The sequence below is a fragment of the Taudactylus pleione genome, unplaced genomic scaffold (genome assembly GCF_031769625.1).
Source record: "Taudactylus pleione unplaced genomic scaffold, aTauple2 ptg000070l, whole genome shotgun sequence".
In the NCBI taxonomy this organism is placed as follows: Eukaryota; Metazoa; Chordata; class Amphibia; order Anura; family Myobatrachidae; genus Taudactylus; species Taudactylus pleione.
The window spans coordinates 9,835,402-9,854,203 of NW_028284472.1; the positions used below are offsets into that span (position 1 = coordinate 9,835,402).

General features: G+C 39.7%; 1 protein-coding gene across 1 annotated transcript in view; it reads right to left on the reverse strand.

Annotated features, from left to right (window-relative positions):
• The window catches only part of LOC148533761 (cytochrome P450 2C5-like), a 43,186-nt gene that overhangs the window by 4,538 nt on the left and 19,846 nt on the right, over positions 1-18,802 (reverse strand). The window contains exons 4-8 of the mRNA XM_088467199.1: positions 14,850-14,999; positions 12,036-12,196; positions 11,431-11,607; positions 7,059-7,200; positions 722-906 (exon numbers count right to left, since the gene is read on the reverse strand). Of these exons, the coding sequence (XP_088323325.1) occupies positions 722-906; positions 7,059-7,200; positions 11,431-11,607; positions 12,036-12,196; positions 14,850-14,999 (815 nt within the window). The remainder of the gene's footprint in view (positions 1-721; positions 907-7,058; positions 7,201-11,430; positions 11,608-12,035; positions 12,197-14,849; positions 15,000-18,802) is intronic.

The following is an 18,802-nucleotide window of genomic DNA, read 5'->3' on the forward strand; positions in this document are numbered from 1 at the left end:
ACAAAAGGGAGCGGTTAGTGACAATTTTAATGAAGCAAGTCAATGGAAAAACAGACGTCCAAGTGCTTTCTTGGTTTACGCTACCTGAACTATTAAATATATATCATTATGATGGGTTTTATTTTATACCATACAGAGATTATTAAGCATTATCTGGTTTCTCCAGAAAAATTGATGTTCACTGATACAAAATTTCAGTTTTTCCCTTTTTTTTACTGTTCCTGTTTCATTTATGTGAAAAACAATTCTTTAGTTTCAAACAAGTCCAATTCCCAGCTTTGGCATGACAATAAATAAAGCACAAGGACAGACACTTAACATGGCTGGAACTGACCTAGGTGGAGACTGTTTTACTCATGGACAATTTTAAGTGGCCCTATTGCGTATCATGTCAAAACTAAATCTTTTTGTGTCAACGCCAGGAGGAAAAATTACTAATGTTGTCTCCAAGGGAATCTTACAGGACCTCAGTTGAAAAAGACTATTGCTGTAAATCCAAAATTGCTCACATGTAAAGCCGGGGCTGATCGCTAGGGTGAACATAAAAGAAGATCTAGATTCCTAGACATGAGTTCCATATATATCTTAACCGATAGACAAATGGAGATGTCTGGATAAAAAGTAGATTTTTTTTTCAATTGTTTATGAATTTTTGCTGTGGACATCAGTTACAGAACCCAACAGCATCCCTATGATATACTGAGACAAATTGAACTCTCACCTTTGGAATAAAGTAGCCACTGAATGTGACGTCTTGAGTAGTTGCATGCGGTATACTGTCTGGTGCAATATCACCAAACCGCTGAATTTCATGAATGACGGCGTCGGTGTATGGCATTTGTTTCCTATGCTCTAGCTGAGGCTGAGCTGATCCAATAACATTTTCTATTTCAATTTGCACCTTTTCTGTCAGGAAAGAGATATTATTTACATTATAACTCATGTCACATATTTATAGTCTAGAACATCTGTGAAAGAGTTACTACTAAAAGCTATAAACAAAAGACCAAAAGCATTTTTAAAAAATCTTTATTTTTTAATGTTTAATATATTTTCAAAATGTTTTTTTAAGTGTTTAAAATTAATTGTATCTATTTTTATACTTTATTTTATTATTATTATTACATGGAACTCAATCTAGGTTTTCAGCTCCACTGCGCAAGTGGGGGTTGAATCCTTTTTTCTTCCATTTAAAAAAAAATATTGGTAATGGTCTGTCCATTACTTGTATTTGTTTCTTTAGGACATGTTGGTGTTTACTATCAGGGAATCAGGGAATTTTGCCTTAATATTGTTGAGGTGTAACTGGACTTCCTCCTACATAAGGCAATTAAAATGTGTAGGTGTACAAATTACTACAACCCAGTGATTCATGGTAATTTTCCTCCTTTGTCAATATATATATAAAAAAAAGTATTCTCATTAAATTCTGCAGTTATTTTTCATATTTTATTATTTTGTAGCCTAATATCATACATTTTATATTTATTGCACATATTCTTTAGCTGTTTGTATATTGTGTGTGTCACTGTAATTGTTTTTTTATTGCCATTTTCATTTAAACCTTTTGGGAAATTTTGCAACCAAAAGCAGAATGAGGAAGATATTTAATGGAACAGTTGGATTTTTTTTTACCACCTTGTGATCATTATTATGTAAACGTCCCCTTCCCCTTACCTGTACATTAGATACACTAGAGGGGAATTTTTCTTGGATGTGTTAATCTGTCATAAAGCTTGTGCATTCTAATTAAAAAAAATATTCAGTAAAAAAAAATTGTGTGGTACAAGCAAGTCTCACATTATGTGGCATAACCATGATTTACTGACATACTTAACAATTATACATAAATAGAGTGAATTAACCTGCTTTGTAGTAAGTTTTGAATTACAGGCAGAAAACAAATTGTTGAGAGAATTCAGTGTGGAACATTTCTAGCAGAGACATGTACAGTACTATTGACTAGTCAAATACAGAGTGGGGCTAATATTTTGTAGTACATTTTTGCTCATCACTCAATACAAAGATAATAATATATTTCAAGAACAAGGTTGAGAACATCTGGCAGCTTTCTACTACATCACAGTCTTTACCATCATATTGGCCTCTCAATAGAGTTAGAAATGCCCAGAACATGTTCCATCAGTGGATCAATTTCTGCTGCTCAAGCCAGAGTCTTCCAGACAATCACTACATTTTTCCCCTACCACCATTGAGAACTGTGGCTTCAACTTACTGTTTTTACTATCTAAGTACTCCTGTTAAACTCTGGAAACTTGCTACTTCTTGGACGCCTTTAGAAAGTGAGCATAGGATATACTGTATGGTTGGCACCTTAAGAGTATGTGTCGGTAACAAGTCTGCAGCCTTAGGGGAGAGAAGGAGCTCCCAAAATAACTCATGAGAGAATATGCAAACAAAAAATTATCCCCGGAGCTGTCTAAAACTTTAATACATGCCAAATTTGAACTACTTATTGAACATTACTTCCCCAGGTGACAGATCTGCCTGAGGTTGTGGACAGCAAACCACCAAATGTGTCACTTTTGTACACCACAAAGTGAGATCATTATTGATTTTAAATTCTTATTTTCATGCTTTATATTTTTCAAATTTCTCTTCTCATATTTTTAAAGTTTATTATAATGTAAAATTTTTATTGTATGCAATTTTGATCTTCTGATACTGGTTATTTCCAGTATTAACATGACAGTCCATTATAAAAGATATTTACTCCAGGACCCACCAGTTTATATATTTTATGATTCGTTAATTTTAGATACACTGATACAGTCTATTCACTATATTGGAGTTTTAGTACTCCAGGACTGTGAAGCCATGTATTTTTGCTTGTATTGGATAACACCCTGAAATGTGCAATGAGATACATGGAGTATATTGCAAAAATCTTGGAGTACTTAGCGCCTGGAAACACAGTGGATGGAAATGTGGGTAGGGAGGTCCAAGGAAAATTAATACTAGAGTTTAAACAACACTGAAAACTATACTGGTGACTATATTTCTGAAACAGGAGAACCTATGTAGAACATGATTCCCCTTATGAGTCATTGGTTCTGGAGGTTAGTGGTAACACCTGAGACAGGTGTTATGTCATATCTAGCCTGAGGCTGAGCCCTGCTGGGTCAGTGGTCTGTTGAGTGTTGGAGGCAGGCCAGTTGTGTCCATGACTGCTGGTACTGACAAGGACAAGGATATTTAAATATTAATCATTCAATAAAGAGCATTTTGACCTCTATGTGAATTAATAAACATTTATTTTTGCTCTAGCTCATGATATTATGTGAGTAAAGTGATGTTTCAGAGTTGGTTCATGATGTGCCATGAGTTAAGGTTTTAGACAGTGCTGGGGATAATTTATTTGTACTGCTTGGATATGCACTACCTTGTTGCATTTCCTTGGCCATCACAGCTGCTCATCCTACTGTAGGATCATCTTAATAAGCAAACAACTCTGTCCATGACAATTGCTCCACCCCGGGCTGCTGCTGAACTGGCTGCCTGCTGTCATCCTCACTGCTGGATACCCAGAGCCTTTTGGATCAGAACTGCCCACCACAAGACAAGGAATCAGTTATCCCTGGTTTCCCATCCTTCTCCAGGATTGTCCTGCTGGCCCACAGTCCTTTCCAACTTCCTTAAACTTGTATAGTACCTCTGCTCTGGACCTGCAGCCACCTTTTGATTCTGACCATCACAATCAATTCTCAGCACCTGACAATACTATAGGCCATGGTTTTGGCCTAGACATAAATCTACAACTTCCTGCTGGCCTCCCAAGTTAAATATCCTGCACAGCCTTCCAGTTCTTAATATCCTCCACCATTAACATCCATCTGCATTCCCTGCACCTGTGACTACTGATATTGACTGCTCCTTCTGGACTAACGCCAGACTACCACTGCTAATCCAGGTCATAACCTAGTTTACATTCTAAATCCCCACCATCTTCCCTGGTTACCATTGCTCCTGTTTTTTACTGCTGTCTCTCTTTGCCCTTTACTTTGCCACCCACTTAAAATTGACATACATTAGAAGCCATAAGCAATGTTTTCTCATCTACCCAGACTCCCACTGTTCCACCAACATCCTTCCAATTACCTTATCACCCTTTCTGCCTTTCCCCCTACCACTGGAGATGAAGTCTGCATCATCCTCTCCCCTCCACCTGCCCCTTTGACTCAATTCTCTCACCACTGTCATCCACTCCATCCCACCTGATGTTTGACCAATCTCGACCATATTTTTCAAACTGTCCCTTTCTAGCAGCTCTGTCCCCTCCTACTGAAAAAATTGCCTTTGTCTTGGTCCATCCATAAGAAAATCTCAATTTATCCTAAATCTCTCTCTGTAACTCCTACCATATCTCTCTGCTCTACTTTGCCTCCAAGCTCCTTGAGAGGATTGTCTACTATTGTATTTCTTTCTTGACCATTTTCTCTCTGGTTTCTGCTGAAACTGACCCATAGTGGTCACTAAAGACCTTCTAAACATGAACATCAAGGGTCAACTCGCTCTCCTCATGCTCCTTGAAATGACTCTGTCACACTCCACCATCTGTAGCACCTGGCTCTCTCTTACCAGGTTCATTTGTAGTTTTCCCCTTAGCTCTCTCTGCTTCTTCCTTGTGAGTTCAGTGCAGGCACTGTACTCTCACCCTATAAGAGTGCATGTTTCTCAATCTTGTTCTTATGATCAGCTGATCACTGCCATCAGAGAGCAGGATTTTCAAATGAGTTTCCCAATTAAAGTCTCACTGCAAACTGCCAGAGTATCAGGCTCACAAACCTATCTCCAGCTCTGTTGTTCTCAGCAATCTACTATTTGAGTATGCCCCTCTCTCATGTATAATCCCAGTGGCTGTTCCAAGACTTTCCAATGTATGACCTTTAGCTTGTTTAGACCACACCATATTTACCCCTGTGGCTTTTCCAACACCTCTTCTCATTTTCCTCTCAAATAGGATATAACACAACCCTCTGCAATCTGCTTCACTGGCTCCCAATCCCACTCAGAATACAGTTCAAACTCCTTAAACGTCTCACTGTCACACATAAAGCCCTTAAAAGCCCACAATCCCTGTCCACATTCAATCACACCCCCACTGCTTCCCCCAATCACCCTTCTCACTTCTCTGCATGATAAAGTGCATCTATTAATTAAAGCTTAGTTGTCCTTCTCATATCTTGATATGTCTATCACTTCTCCATGTATCATTTCTACTGTACTGTATGTTCCCATTCAACTGTTTACCCCTTCCCTATAGAATGTAAGCTTTCAGGACAGGCCCTTATTCTCTCCTGTTCTCCCACTAGTGTTATTCCTGTCATGAGTGCTCCACTCCCTAGTCATATTCTCCCTTTCAGTGACTCTGACTTTGTTTGTTCACACATATTTTGGGTACTAGTTTATGAGTACTGAATGGACTCCCCTCTCCATGGTTCTCCTCTGCATGCTTCTTCAAGCTACAGAAAGTTACCCTACCCATGTCCCTGTTATTTCTACCCAATCTGTGGTGCTATAGTAATTTTTTTATTTAGGCTATATACTTTGGTGTAGTGTACTCATTGTTAGATTATGTGCCCCTTGCTGCAAAAGTCACTGCAAAACTTATTAACAAAAGCCACAGTTTATTGGTCAATGGTGTTGTCACTTCTGGCTTATCTGCTGGTTGTTAGGATAATGCTGGGCAGTGTGTACATGCTGACCCAAGCTTTCTGTTCTCCACTGCTGCCACATGTATTAGAGAAGACTGGCTTGCAAACCTCACAGCCCATTGGTTTTATGCTCCTATAATAGTGATTCTACCTTCACTCCAGTGCCGGTTATACCTTGGCAAGCTGAACCTGCTTTGCTGTTTGAATTTACTTGCTGCTGATTATTTTTAACCTTGCTGACTTCTCTGTCCCTTTGACCTTGACCTGTGTCCTGGCTATGTTTTTGTCTGATGCCTGCCCTGACACTGGACCATGCCTGCACTGACCCTAGATGAGTTATGGTTTTCTGAGCTTGCTTCCTGCCCAGACCATTAGACTGTTTCCTGAATTCCTCTTTAGTGTAGCTCTGTCTGCACCCTTCTTTTGACTGTTTCACGACAATCAGTATATTGTACATTCACCAAGGTCACACTATTAATGGTCCTTTATACAATGTCTTGTCTATTTCTGATTTTGGTCTATATCATGGGGTGATAAGACTTTACTACTTTGAACTTAAGAGTGCCTGTCAGCATACAGTGCTCTACGGGAAAGGTATCTGCTCTAGACAAAAATTTCCTAAGCAGATCTAAGGACCTATCACCTCCAGGCAGATATTGTCCTAAAATGTATGCTCTGGTTTTTATTTATTACTCCTTTGTACATCACTGCGGGACACTTTGTGGCACCTTATGAATAAAAGAATATTATTAATGTAACACTATATGATGTGCTTGAAAAATATCTAGAGAGTGTCTTTTTATTCAGTCTTTAAACATGTAGTAGTTTACCTTATTCAGATATTAAACTGCCACCAGCCTTGGTCCCGGACCCTCCCAATACAGCCTGTTTTAGATGCAATACACATTCAGCTGTGTGACAGCTTTCCTTACTTCCATTTAAAATAACAGAATAAAGGAACATGAGTATACCAAAACATAATCTAACAAAATGAACATAAAATACTCAAATCTTTGTATTTCTTTGTTCAAACTTGCGACTCATGTATTTGAAGGAATAACAAATCCCCTACTTTATAGTACAGTGGTGGCTAACCTTGACACTCCAGATGTTGTGGAACTACATATCCCAGCATGCCTTGCCACAGTTTTAGCATGCCCTAATAGCAAAATGGTAGCTGTGCATGCTGGGATATGTAGTTCCACAACATCTGGAGTGTCAAGGTTAGCCACCAAGGATATAATATAAAGATACAGTATGAAGAGTAACCTCAGAGTTCAGCACTAATCTTGTTGCTATTATGCTTTTATATGGCACATACTGCAATCCTTCACATGCTTCGCAGTCACTGTAAGATTGCATTATCACATATATATTTCTCACTTTGTATTTCTGGGTATTTCATCATTAGCAGGAGGCCCCATCTTAGAGTGGTCGCTGTCGTCTCCATTCCAGCAACAAACAGATCTCCCAGCAGTGCAATCAGGTTTTCGTTGTGGTAATACAGGGTGGATTCTTGGTTCCCCTGTGCAAAAAATATAGGACACCATTATAAAGAATACTCTTTGGTAAAATATTAAATTAGGCACTATTGTGCAACATCATGCTTTGTTCAAATACATTCATTTCCATGCAACAGTCCATATAGATTAGGGATGCGGTCAATATTTCGGCACAGGGGATACTGGCGCTTAGAATACTGGCACCAGAATCCAGACACCTGTCAGAATTCTGTCGCTGGCATCCCGAAGTTAAGTAGCGGTGTTAGGGGTCAGGGTTAGGTTCTAGAGTGAGGGTTAGGAACTAGGGGGGAGGTTTGGTTTAGGCACTAGGAGAGAAGGTTAAGGTTAGGGGTAGGAGAAAGTTTAGAATACCAACCGACAGGTGTTGGTATCCTAACCCTGTCGGGATGATGGCTTTGGGATTTTGACCACCAGGATCCCGAGCACCGGCATCCCATACCCAGCACAGGAGAATATATACTACTTTTTGCTTCTTTTATTTTTTTGGGGGGGGAGAGGGATAAACTATGCTCATTGTGCAACCAGCTATGCCTAATATGTTTGTCATTTTTATTAAATAAGATTTCTTATTATTTTCAAAGATAAACCCAAAATCGCATAATTGATGGCCTGTATTTCTCCCTACTAAAAGTCTGCCAGGACTTGCATCTAAAAATGACATTTGCAATTTAATTCCGAAATCGCCTTGATTTTTCACAGAAAATTTTTGTGTGCACTCCCATGAGCAGGTGAAAAGGTAGGAAAATCTTTAAATGTCAGGACATAGGGCCTGATTCAGGACTGGACGGTATTGCACAGCCGCAAGGATGTGGCTGTGTAATACTGTCCAGCAAATATTAAAATATAGGAAGCTGACGCCTACTGACAGCAATAGCAATCTGAGCGTCGCGTCCTTGGATGCTGCCTCAGATCACCATCACAACCATCAGTATCAATAGTGGCAGCACCAGTCAGTCTGAGTAAGCTTCAGACTGGCAGCCAGTGAGGCGAGGAAACCTGCATCCACTGATGCAGACCCTGTACTCAGCACTCCCGGTAAACATGTGTGCGACTGCCAAAGCACATCCCCACTCTGCTTCCCAACTGCTCCCCACTCTGCCCCTTCCGGGAGGGAGCAGCCAGATCGGCATAGCAGGGTTGTGTGGCCGGCATAGGGTGGTGCAGCCAGACATCTTACCTGGCATTTGTGGATGGAGCAGGGTGCATGGCCACGTGATCATGTCATTTTGGCCCCGACACCGCTACACATTGCCAAGACTACAGGCATTGTGAAGCTGGAGGCAGGGCCAAAATTACGTGATTCAGCGTGAATCTTGTCATGAGCCACACCCACTGCGGGAGATTCTCTTATAACCGCTGAGGAGGGGGGGGCAGAGGGGTCGATGGCCACCGGGAGTCTTATCTGCCTTTCCGGGGGAACGGGAACACACACAATTTTAGTGAGGATCCTAGCCGAATCGGGAGGGTAGGCAAGTATGACTTGGAGGAGTTTAAATAGCATAATTTGGTCAATAAAGACAGTTTTTAGGTGAATTTCTCCAAAAAACTTAGTAATTGGTTACATTTAATGTGACATGTATGTGAAAGTGTTATATTGATGGGAAATGTTGAGCACAAAAAAAAATGAATCACAATAATGTAGGTAGATGTGCACACTGAATTAGACAGAATGCTTGTGAATGGTGATGCTATATAGATCTATTGTTCATATAGTCATGTAGGAGAAGCGGCTTCCCGCTTAACTTGATGGGTCCATACCGTACAATCCTGGGTACTGGAAGAGTGATACTGGTGAGTTGAAGGATTGTAGTCCCAACCACTGGTGGAGGGGGGGGTTTGCTGGATGACAACACTTGTTATCTGTAGACTTGCATTAATGGAGCCTGCGAGGTGGAGTCCTGCTAGTTAACGGGGTGTGCTGGCTTCCCTTGCTTGAGATGCAATTCAAAAGCTTTGCCTGGTGGGGCTGGAGCGTTCAGATTGGACAAAAATTGCTGGAGTGCCTGCTGGTTGGATTGGAGCTGCGCGGTGTCACCTGTTGTGGGCTGAGTCGTGGTGCCTTCTCTCCTTCCTCCCCGATGGTGGATCTGTGTGGCAGTGTAAGACCGCTGCCTGCAGTGCAGCGGTCTCCTCACTTGCTTCCGGGTTTGCGTAGACCTATACTCTACCCCAAAGGAAGGCCGCAAGGCTGAAATGCATTGGGATACATAGAGCATTGGAGCAGACCCTACGGCAACACCACACCTCCGACTGCCAACACCCCCGTGTCATGTGATCATCCAGTCTGAGTCACATGACTGCAGACATCGGGCGCAAACACGGAAGTGAGTCTGGAGACCGCTGCACTGCACGCAGCGGTCTTGCACTGCCACACAGATCCACCATCGGGGAGGAAGGAGAGAAGGCACCGCAACTCAGCCCACAACAGGTGACACCGCGCAGCTCCAATCCAACCAGCAGGCACCCCAGCAAGAGTTGTCCAATCTCAACGGTCCAGCCACACCAGTCAAAGCTTTTGAATTGCATCTCAAGCAAGGAAAGCCAGCACACCCCATTAACTGGCAGGACTCCACCTCGCAGGCTCCATTAATGCAAGTCTACAGGTAACAAGTGTTGTCATCCAGCAAACCCCCCTCCCCCACCCCCCCACCCCCCTCCACCAGTACCCAGGATTGTACGGAACGGACCCATCAAGTTAAGCGGGACGCCACTTCTCCTACATGACTATATGAACAATAGATCTATATAGCATCACCGTTCACAAACATTCTGTCTAATTCAGTGTGCACATCTACCTACATTATTGTGATTAATTTTTTTCGTGCTCAACAGTGTTCATTTAATCTGTTTTTTTGTGTACAACCTCATCTATATGTGCATATACTACATGTTTGTAATATTGTGTTTTAACTTTTACAGTTTCTTATCATAATTATGTGTATAACTTATTTTACATATATGTGATACAAATCTGTGATTAACAGTTAACCAATATATAGATTTTCACTAATATCCATCTAAGTCTTTTTTAGACTGATGTACATACACCACATATAGGGGTATAGCGTGGTAACAAACCTCGCTCTATATTATTATTAACCAAGAGGTTAGGCACCTCTATCTTACCTGCAGCAAACCCCGCAACCCTTACTATCCAGTGCGCAAGGAACTCAGTACCATTTCCATTGTTATATTGATGGGTGAAGAGTATTTTAACTAAAAAGAGTGTTTATTGCAATTTTTAGCAAACTTGTACAAAAATTTACTGAAAAATTGTTAGACAGACAATTTTCTATACTAGAAAATGCTGTAAAAACTTTAATGTATCGAAAAACACTTGCTATAATTTTTAACCATTAATAAATATCAGCAATTTAATACAGTTTTAAGAACCTCCTCTAGTTTTATTATGGCTACTAATAGCCTTCCTGCTACCTCATTTGTCACTTTTTTGGGTCTAGGTTGGTTCCCCACTTTTTTGTGCACCTTTCCCAGGTCGCTTTTTGTGAAAGAGTCGGGCAACCTTGACATGAGTACCGCAAATTGGCATTTCTAATTGAATCTTGGATTGGGCTGGTGAATGTTATGGCAGGGGGACCCATACTGTGTGTTTCCATGCTATAGTGTTATATCCCCGGCTGGCTCAGTCTGGTGCTGGATATTGAAAATTACTGGTAAGCCCATACTGTTTTTCCCCCTATTTTCCAATATCAGCTCAGAGATCCCGGGCTGGTTATTGATTTGAGGATAGGGGGACCCCATAATTTATTTTTATTAATTTAACCATTCATTCACTTTTAAACATAACAAAGCCTGCACAGATCATACTGATCTGTTCAGTGCTTGCTCTGTGTGAGTGGCAGCTGGTCTGCCAAATGTTGGAAGAGTATGGTAACATAATCCTTTCAGATGATGATTTTAGCAGATGCAGATTGAAGATCTGTATTAATATTGGACAGGTGTGTATGCATAGATAGGGTCTTGTATTTGGTGTCCAATAGAATTGTGTCAACTTTCTGGTTGAGAGTTCCCAGAAGATTGAACAAATTTGTATTCAACTCCTCTTTCCCACCTGCAGTGCAGCATGGCTTTACCAAAGTGCAAAATTATTGGCTCTTTTTGCTTTACTCCCAGTTCGGAATCATCCCCTGTTGTATTTGAAACACTAATGCTTTTACAGACATTTATTTTTATGCCTAAAAAATGTTTAAATGATAAGACATAAGTTATACCTCCAACTGCTTTGCCAGGAATGCATCAACCAGATTCCTCTGGTCATTCACATCAAGTTCTTTTCTGTGTTTTGTAAAGACAACTTTTAGAAAGTTCTGAAACTTTGTAATGTTTTCAAAGATTTTTCTGTGATCTCCCGGCAGCCAGTCCATAACCAATGGAAAAATATTGTACAGCTTTAAAAGAAAACAGATATTTTAAATAAATCTGAAAACTTGATTGGAATTTGGAATTATTATTCCTATATATATATATATTTATAATATGTTATTGCATAGAAAAATAAAAACCTTATGGTTTCACATGTGCCATTATGGCTTCTTATACATGATCTAAAGTTTTAAAAATCTGTTGAAACTCTTTCACTCAAACTGAAATTCTAACCATTAAAGCTGATGCCTTAATGGACATGTTCCTTGTGCAATACATATATGGTATGCCGCCACATCCTGTGGTTAACTGCAGATTCAGCATTCTCATGGAGTGAGATTACTGTCACTCACACAATGGTGGAGCTGCAAATTCACAAATTTGTCACTGGAATACACACATGCAGTCTACAGTATGCAACTGAAAGTATATCTATATCTCTAAAATGACTTACCCTGACCACAGGGCTTCCAAGGAGTCTAATGTTTTCATTAATTAAATTGAGGAGCTGCAGTATGGTTGGGTCATCATATTCAAATCTCTGGCTGAGTAGTAGGGACACAATTATATTGGCTACAGCAGCATTCATGATAGGCAAATTATCAAATGGTTTTTCTAGAAATAGAAAATGTTTTTGAAAAAGAAAATACAAATGCTCAAAAATTAATTAGAGAAATTTGAATGAAAATAAGCAATAGTCTTAAATAGACAACCAATAATACATGTAAGGAGAAATTAGTGTCAGTTTTGGAGGCAAGCCAATTAGTTTATGAAGACCAGACAGAGTAAAAAGTTTATGGATTCAGAAGTTACATCACTCAAATATATTTTTGGAACAACATTTAATTGCAAAATTAATTTTAAACACCACATTTTCTAAAAAAAACAAAGAAAATGAACAAAATGTACATGGAAAACTGTTAATATCTTCAACACTTGTATCATATGTCTTTTTATTTTCATCATTAATAATAATATATTGATATGCTGAAAATCAGTGACACAAATAGTCTCATGAAACAAGTTGCGATTACCCTCACCTTTACATGTAGGCATATAGTGAATTATTTAAAAAAATGACAGGAAGCGCATGTAACGGGAAAAAAGGAAGAAATAATTGTGTTTGATTGTACTCAATAGTATAATATAAAAAATGTCACACTACATTTTATTAGAACAAATAATATCACATTACATGTAAACCAATTCATATAAAAATAAAATTAAATAAACCATAATAACCAGTGGTTGCTGGGTTCAATATATCTTATGGTCTACTAATAATAATTACATGCAGGCAAAACATATGGGTGACTACTTAAATGAAGCATACAGGCAATTAAGTGATACAAAGTTCTATAGTATCCTTCTAAGGGGACCTACTAGTGAATACAAAAAGAACTAGGATGATGATTGGTCCAGGCCCAAGAGTATGGAGTGATATCGAATGAAGAAATAATTTATTTAGTACCCAGCTATCCTGTTTTCCCCAAATTCACAAGCCACTTCCTACACCCCCAGGTTGTCCAATTATTTCTGATATGGGATCCCTCAATTCTAATTTACAACAATTTGTTCACTATTTTTTACAACCATATGCTGCCTCTTTGATATTCCACATCAAATATACTACTCACTTTTTTAATATGATTAAAAACATAAAATGGAAAGAACCTTGTTGGTTTATGACCTGTGCGTATAAGAGACTAATTCTAGCACTCTACATACTAGAAAGTTGGAGGCAGTTAAGACCATGATGCTTAGAGAAACACCAGCATTTTATTCTTGATTTTATTTCCTTTTTCTGTCACTCATTTTTTTTTGTTTATGATCCCAATTATACTGTATTTTCAGTCACTTATCTTGGGATGGCCATGGGCACAAAGTTTGTGCCAAGTTTTACCAACCTGTAAATTGGTGCCTTTGAGAACCAGTATTTGTAGGGTGGCAAACTCAGTGACAGTCTTGGGCTCTTTGGCCATTACATAGAAAATCTGTTTTTCATTTGGGATGGGGATGAACAGTCTGCTACACAGTTTGTTGCACATCTTAATCTTAATGATTTTAATTTGACCTTTACAAATAATATCAATAAAAATACCATATCTTTCCTCAATGTCCCACTAAAAATAGCTGAGGATAACATTTTAATCCAGACATACTGAAAAGAGGTAGACTCTTTTAATTTTCTACACTATGACAGTTTACATTATAGGTCCTGGAATCATAATATCCCCAAAGAACAACTTGAGATGGATTTATCATAATTGTACTGAAAACAAAACGTTTTTCTTTTACAGTCAAAATGTTAACTGGAGGCCCTCAGAGAGAGACAGTATCGAGAAAGTCTGTTACTTTCTTCATTACATGAAATTAGTACAATTAGATCAACTTTTGATAGAGAACAGTAACAATAAAAGGATGGCCTCTATATTTACACCTATTGGTATAGATAATAGTAGAGCATGTAGTAAAGTTTGATGAATGTTTTTAATTGGAAGAAAGGAATACAAAAGAGGTAAATACCTGAAGCTCTACCAATAGGAGATACTTGGCTGCCTGTTGCTCTGGGGGATGGTTAAGATGTGGACAAATGTCATGTATCATCTATAAATCTCTCTCTCTAATATAATTCATACTTTCACATCCACTGTGACAGGGCTTAAGTATTCCTTCAAAAGGCACATTAACTGTAATATGACATATTGCTGCCATATAACAATACATGCTGCTACCTTGTATTTTATTCAAATCATATATGTTTTTCTCTATTTCAGTAAAATATATTTGCTGAATAAATATTCTTTTTAACATTCATTATGCGCCCTTTCCTTTAGTGACAAAATTCCTAAGGTTTAAGTTACACCTCCACTCAGCGCTGTTTTATCTCTACACATCTCTCTAAGGAAAAAGGGGGGACCCCGTGTTATTTTAGCTGTTTTTATAATAAAAAAAAAATATATAGATCCAAAACCAAAGCACACAAGGACGGTTTTAGCAAAACCAAAACCTGATGACAAATTAGAACCAAAATCAAAACATCAGAGATGTCTTTAGTTAGATACAAAAGATCTTAAGTAAGAACAAGTACAAAAGAGTACAAAATATTGCTGAAATTATTTAAATCAATTAAATCTATTCACTTACCTCTGATGCTAAGTGATGCTGGAAGGAGCATACTCATAGAGAGGGATAGTGTATGCATATAACAATAAAAAAAGTAATAGCAATCTATAATCTTTGCTTTGTTGAAATTATAAGCTCTCACCTCCATATGACTTCAGTTTCTTTGTTAAACATTCAGCCTCTTCAATAATCTTATTTTCTATACTTTTTTTCCCCATCCCGAAATCTCGTAATGTTGAAATAGTAAATCGTCTCATCACTTTCCAGTTCTCACCGTTCGATAAAGCAACACCTGAACAGAATGAATACAGGTCACTGAGCTGATTTATAGTACACATTAGTTCTGCAAATTCTATATTAATGGTCAGATGTGAGTATCACAAAGAATTAAACTTGCCTCAAACACCATGTGTACAGTACAATGCCAGCACCCTACCCACTCTGTCAGTCTGTCACACACTCACATAATAAACCATCTTCTCATATTTCCCTGTTCCTATAGCTGAAAACATATTGTTTTACTAGCTGATGCCCACAATTATTTGCTTCGGCCAAAGTTGTTTTTTATTTGAGGTGTTGAAGTTGTAATCCTTTGCAAAGGAGCCCTGTCGTGGGAGTGGCTCACATGACCAACAGCATTGTACAGGCTGGTGGCAGCAGTGACTTCACCCATCACTCACACCAATATCACTGTGTGCCCTGTGCACAGACTGCTATGTAACCTCTCCAATTCACCCAATACTCACACCAATGTCACTGTGTGCCCTGTGCACAGACTGCAATGTAGCCTATCCTATTCATCCACCAATCACACCAATGTCACTGTGTGCCCTGTGCAGAGACTGCTATGTAGCCTATCCTATTCATCCACCAATCACACCAATGTCACTGTGTGCCCTGTGCAGAGACTGCTATGTAGCCTATCCTATTCACCCACCACTCACACCAATGTCACTGTGTGCCCTGTGCACATACTGCTATGTAGTCTATCCTATTCACCCACTGCTCCCAACAATGCCACTGTGTGCCCTGTGCACAGACTGCTATGTAGCCTCTCCTATTCACCCACCACTCACAAAAATGTCACCATGTGCTCTGTGCAAAGACTGCTATGTAACCTATACTGTTCACCCACCACTCACACCAATGTTACCATGTGCCCTGTGCACAGACTGCTATGTTACCTATCCTATTCACCCGCCACTCACACCAATGTTACTGTTTACCCTGCTCGCAGACTGCTATGTAACCTCTCCTATTCACCCACCACTCACACCAATGTCACTGTGTGCCCTGTCCAGAGACATCTATGCAGCCTATCCTATTCACCCACCACTCATACCAATGTCACTGTTTGCCCTGTCCAGAGACATCTATGTAGCCTGTCCTATTCACCCACCACTCACACCAATGTCACTGTGTGCCCTGTGCACAGACTGCTATGTAGCCTATCCTATTAACCCACTCACACCAATGTCACTGTGCCCTGTGCACAGACTGCTATGTAACCTATTCTGTTCACCCACCACTCACACCAATGTCAACATGTGCCCTGTGCACAGACTGCTATGTAACCTCTCCTATTCACCCACCACTCACACCAATGCCACTGTGTGCCCTGTGCACAGACTGCTATGTTACCTATCCTATTCACCCACCTCTCACACTTATGTTACTGTGTGCCCTGTGCACAGACTGCTATGTAACCTATTCTGTTCACCCACCACTCACACCAATGTCAACATGTGCCCTGTGCACAGACTGCTATGTAACCTCTCCTATTCACCCACCACTCACACCAATGCCACTGTGTGCCCTGTGCACATACTGCTATGTAACTTATCCTATTCACCCACCTCTCACACTTATGTCACTGTGTGCCCTGTGCACAGACTGCTATGTAACCTCTCCTATTCACCCACTACTCACACCAATGTCACTTTGTGCCATGTGCACAGACTGCTATGTAGCTTATCCTATTCAAGCCCAAAGCACCTCTCCCCCCACCGCTTACCAGCGGCGCACATGGTGCCGTACCTATCTGTTGCATTGATGATGTCAACACATTTTGTTTTTGTTATTGCTCAGCTTTAACTGGATGGAACGAGCTAAAACAAAGTGCAAGTTATTTCTAGGAGTTTCCCCTACACAATGATGCAGTTTTCATGAAAATTGGTTCAGAAGTTTTTGCTCCAACTTGGAACAGGCAGACAAACACAATGTTCTTATAATATTAGCAAAGATTATTACCAGTTATTTATATAGTGCACACATATTCCTCAGTGTTTTTACAGAAAATTTTTGGCCAGTCCCAATAGTTCCTACCCCAGTGGAGCTTGCAATCTATATTTCCTACCACATACACACACTAGGGTACTTTTTTAAGTAAGCCAATTAGCCTACCAGTATGTTTTTGGATTATGGGAGGAGGTCGGAGTACCTGAAGCAACCTCACGCAAGCACGGGGAGAACATACAAAGTCCTCACAGTCAAGACCATACTGGGAATCAAATCCAAGACTTTACTGCTGTGAGGCAGTATAACTAACCATTAAACCAACCATGCTGCATGTAGAGTTGTGATAGACCTACATTTATATTGGTTTAATTATTGTAATAAGTCATATTTGAAATGTAATCACATCTTCATCTATGTCAAACAGAAATATTAAACAAAAATACTGAATACACAATAGCACTTTTCAACAGCTTTATAGAAGACTTGATCCAATATTACTGACCTTGTTATATAAAGATTTATTTGATAATGTACATTTTGTATCAATCAACATCTCATTTAGCACTAATTACATTTTTACAAAAACATTCTTGTTAAAAGCAATGAAACTAGAGGTGCTGTGGCCCATATTTTTTTATAGTCCAACTTTCATAGATGTTTTGGGTAGTTATCCACTTTGGAAAATCCCTTCTTAATCATGCATAACCCAACTAATAGAGCATAGAATGGGGTTCCCCTGGATCATCTTCCCCCTGACTAGTTGGGATTTCTCGCTTTGTATTTCTATAACAGTATAATTTCCTGGCAGAACAGGTCACTTTGCAGAGATGTACAGATCCCGCAATACAGTTTTCTAGTTCCCATTCTGCAAAATTCTATTCTGTCTTCCAAACTTTAGTTTCACCATTTAGTAGTCATTTTTAGCGTATCTTTTTTATTCATTGGGTTAATTGATCTCTTTGGTGAATTCATGTACCAATGGTAAACCGTGATGGTAACCCGAGAAATGTTCCTTTATTTTTTTGTGGACAATGCTCCTTCTAGCAATGCCAGGTGTTGCCCCTCTCCACCCAACCTAGATTTCTAGGTGTTACCCACTCTGTGCCCCACACCATACAGTGCCAGATGTTACCTCTCTCTGCCTCACACCACACAGTGTCATGTGTTAGCCACTATCTGTCCCACACCACACAGTGCCAAATGTTACTCCCTTTCTGCCCCACACTACATAAGTCACTGTTACCAGAGTACTACTAACCATGACTACAGCTAGTTATGACATGTCTCTCCTTCCTCAAGGTGTGCGCTTTCTCGCCTTACAGCCAGCAGATGTTACTAGCTGGTCAGATGACTGCTGTCATGAAACCAGAGACTCTCATAGGAACTTCTGCAGTTTGCATGCAGCTAATACTTGGCAATCTCCCCCATACAGTATCATACATGTGTACACGCACACAGCTTAAGATGTAATTGCACAGGAATGGATGTCACGCAGACAGTTGTGTGTTTGCGTGTGTACTGCAAAATGGAAAATGTGTGCATGTTACGAGGGGTGATCGCCCTGATCGCCACCCCAGCTTCCCCCTGGATCCGCCAATGTGAAAGTGCATTTATTGGTGTTACAGTGTATCACTGCTCTCCTTTATTTTGGAACACTCAGGAAATAGAGACTGGGACGCTAAGAAGTGTAGCAGCAGATGGATACATATGTGAGAACTATACATGCATATGATCTTTGCTTTTCTGTGTGTAATACCTATCGGATGAAAAGGGATATGACTTTGGTGGTGGATTTCATAAAGTATACACCTTATTTACTATGGAGCGACTTAAGGCCCCCATACATCAGAGATTGAT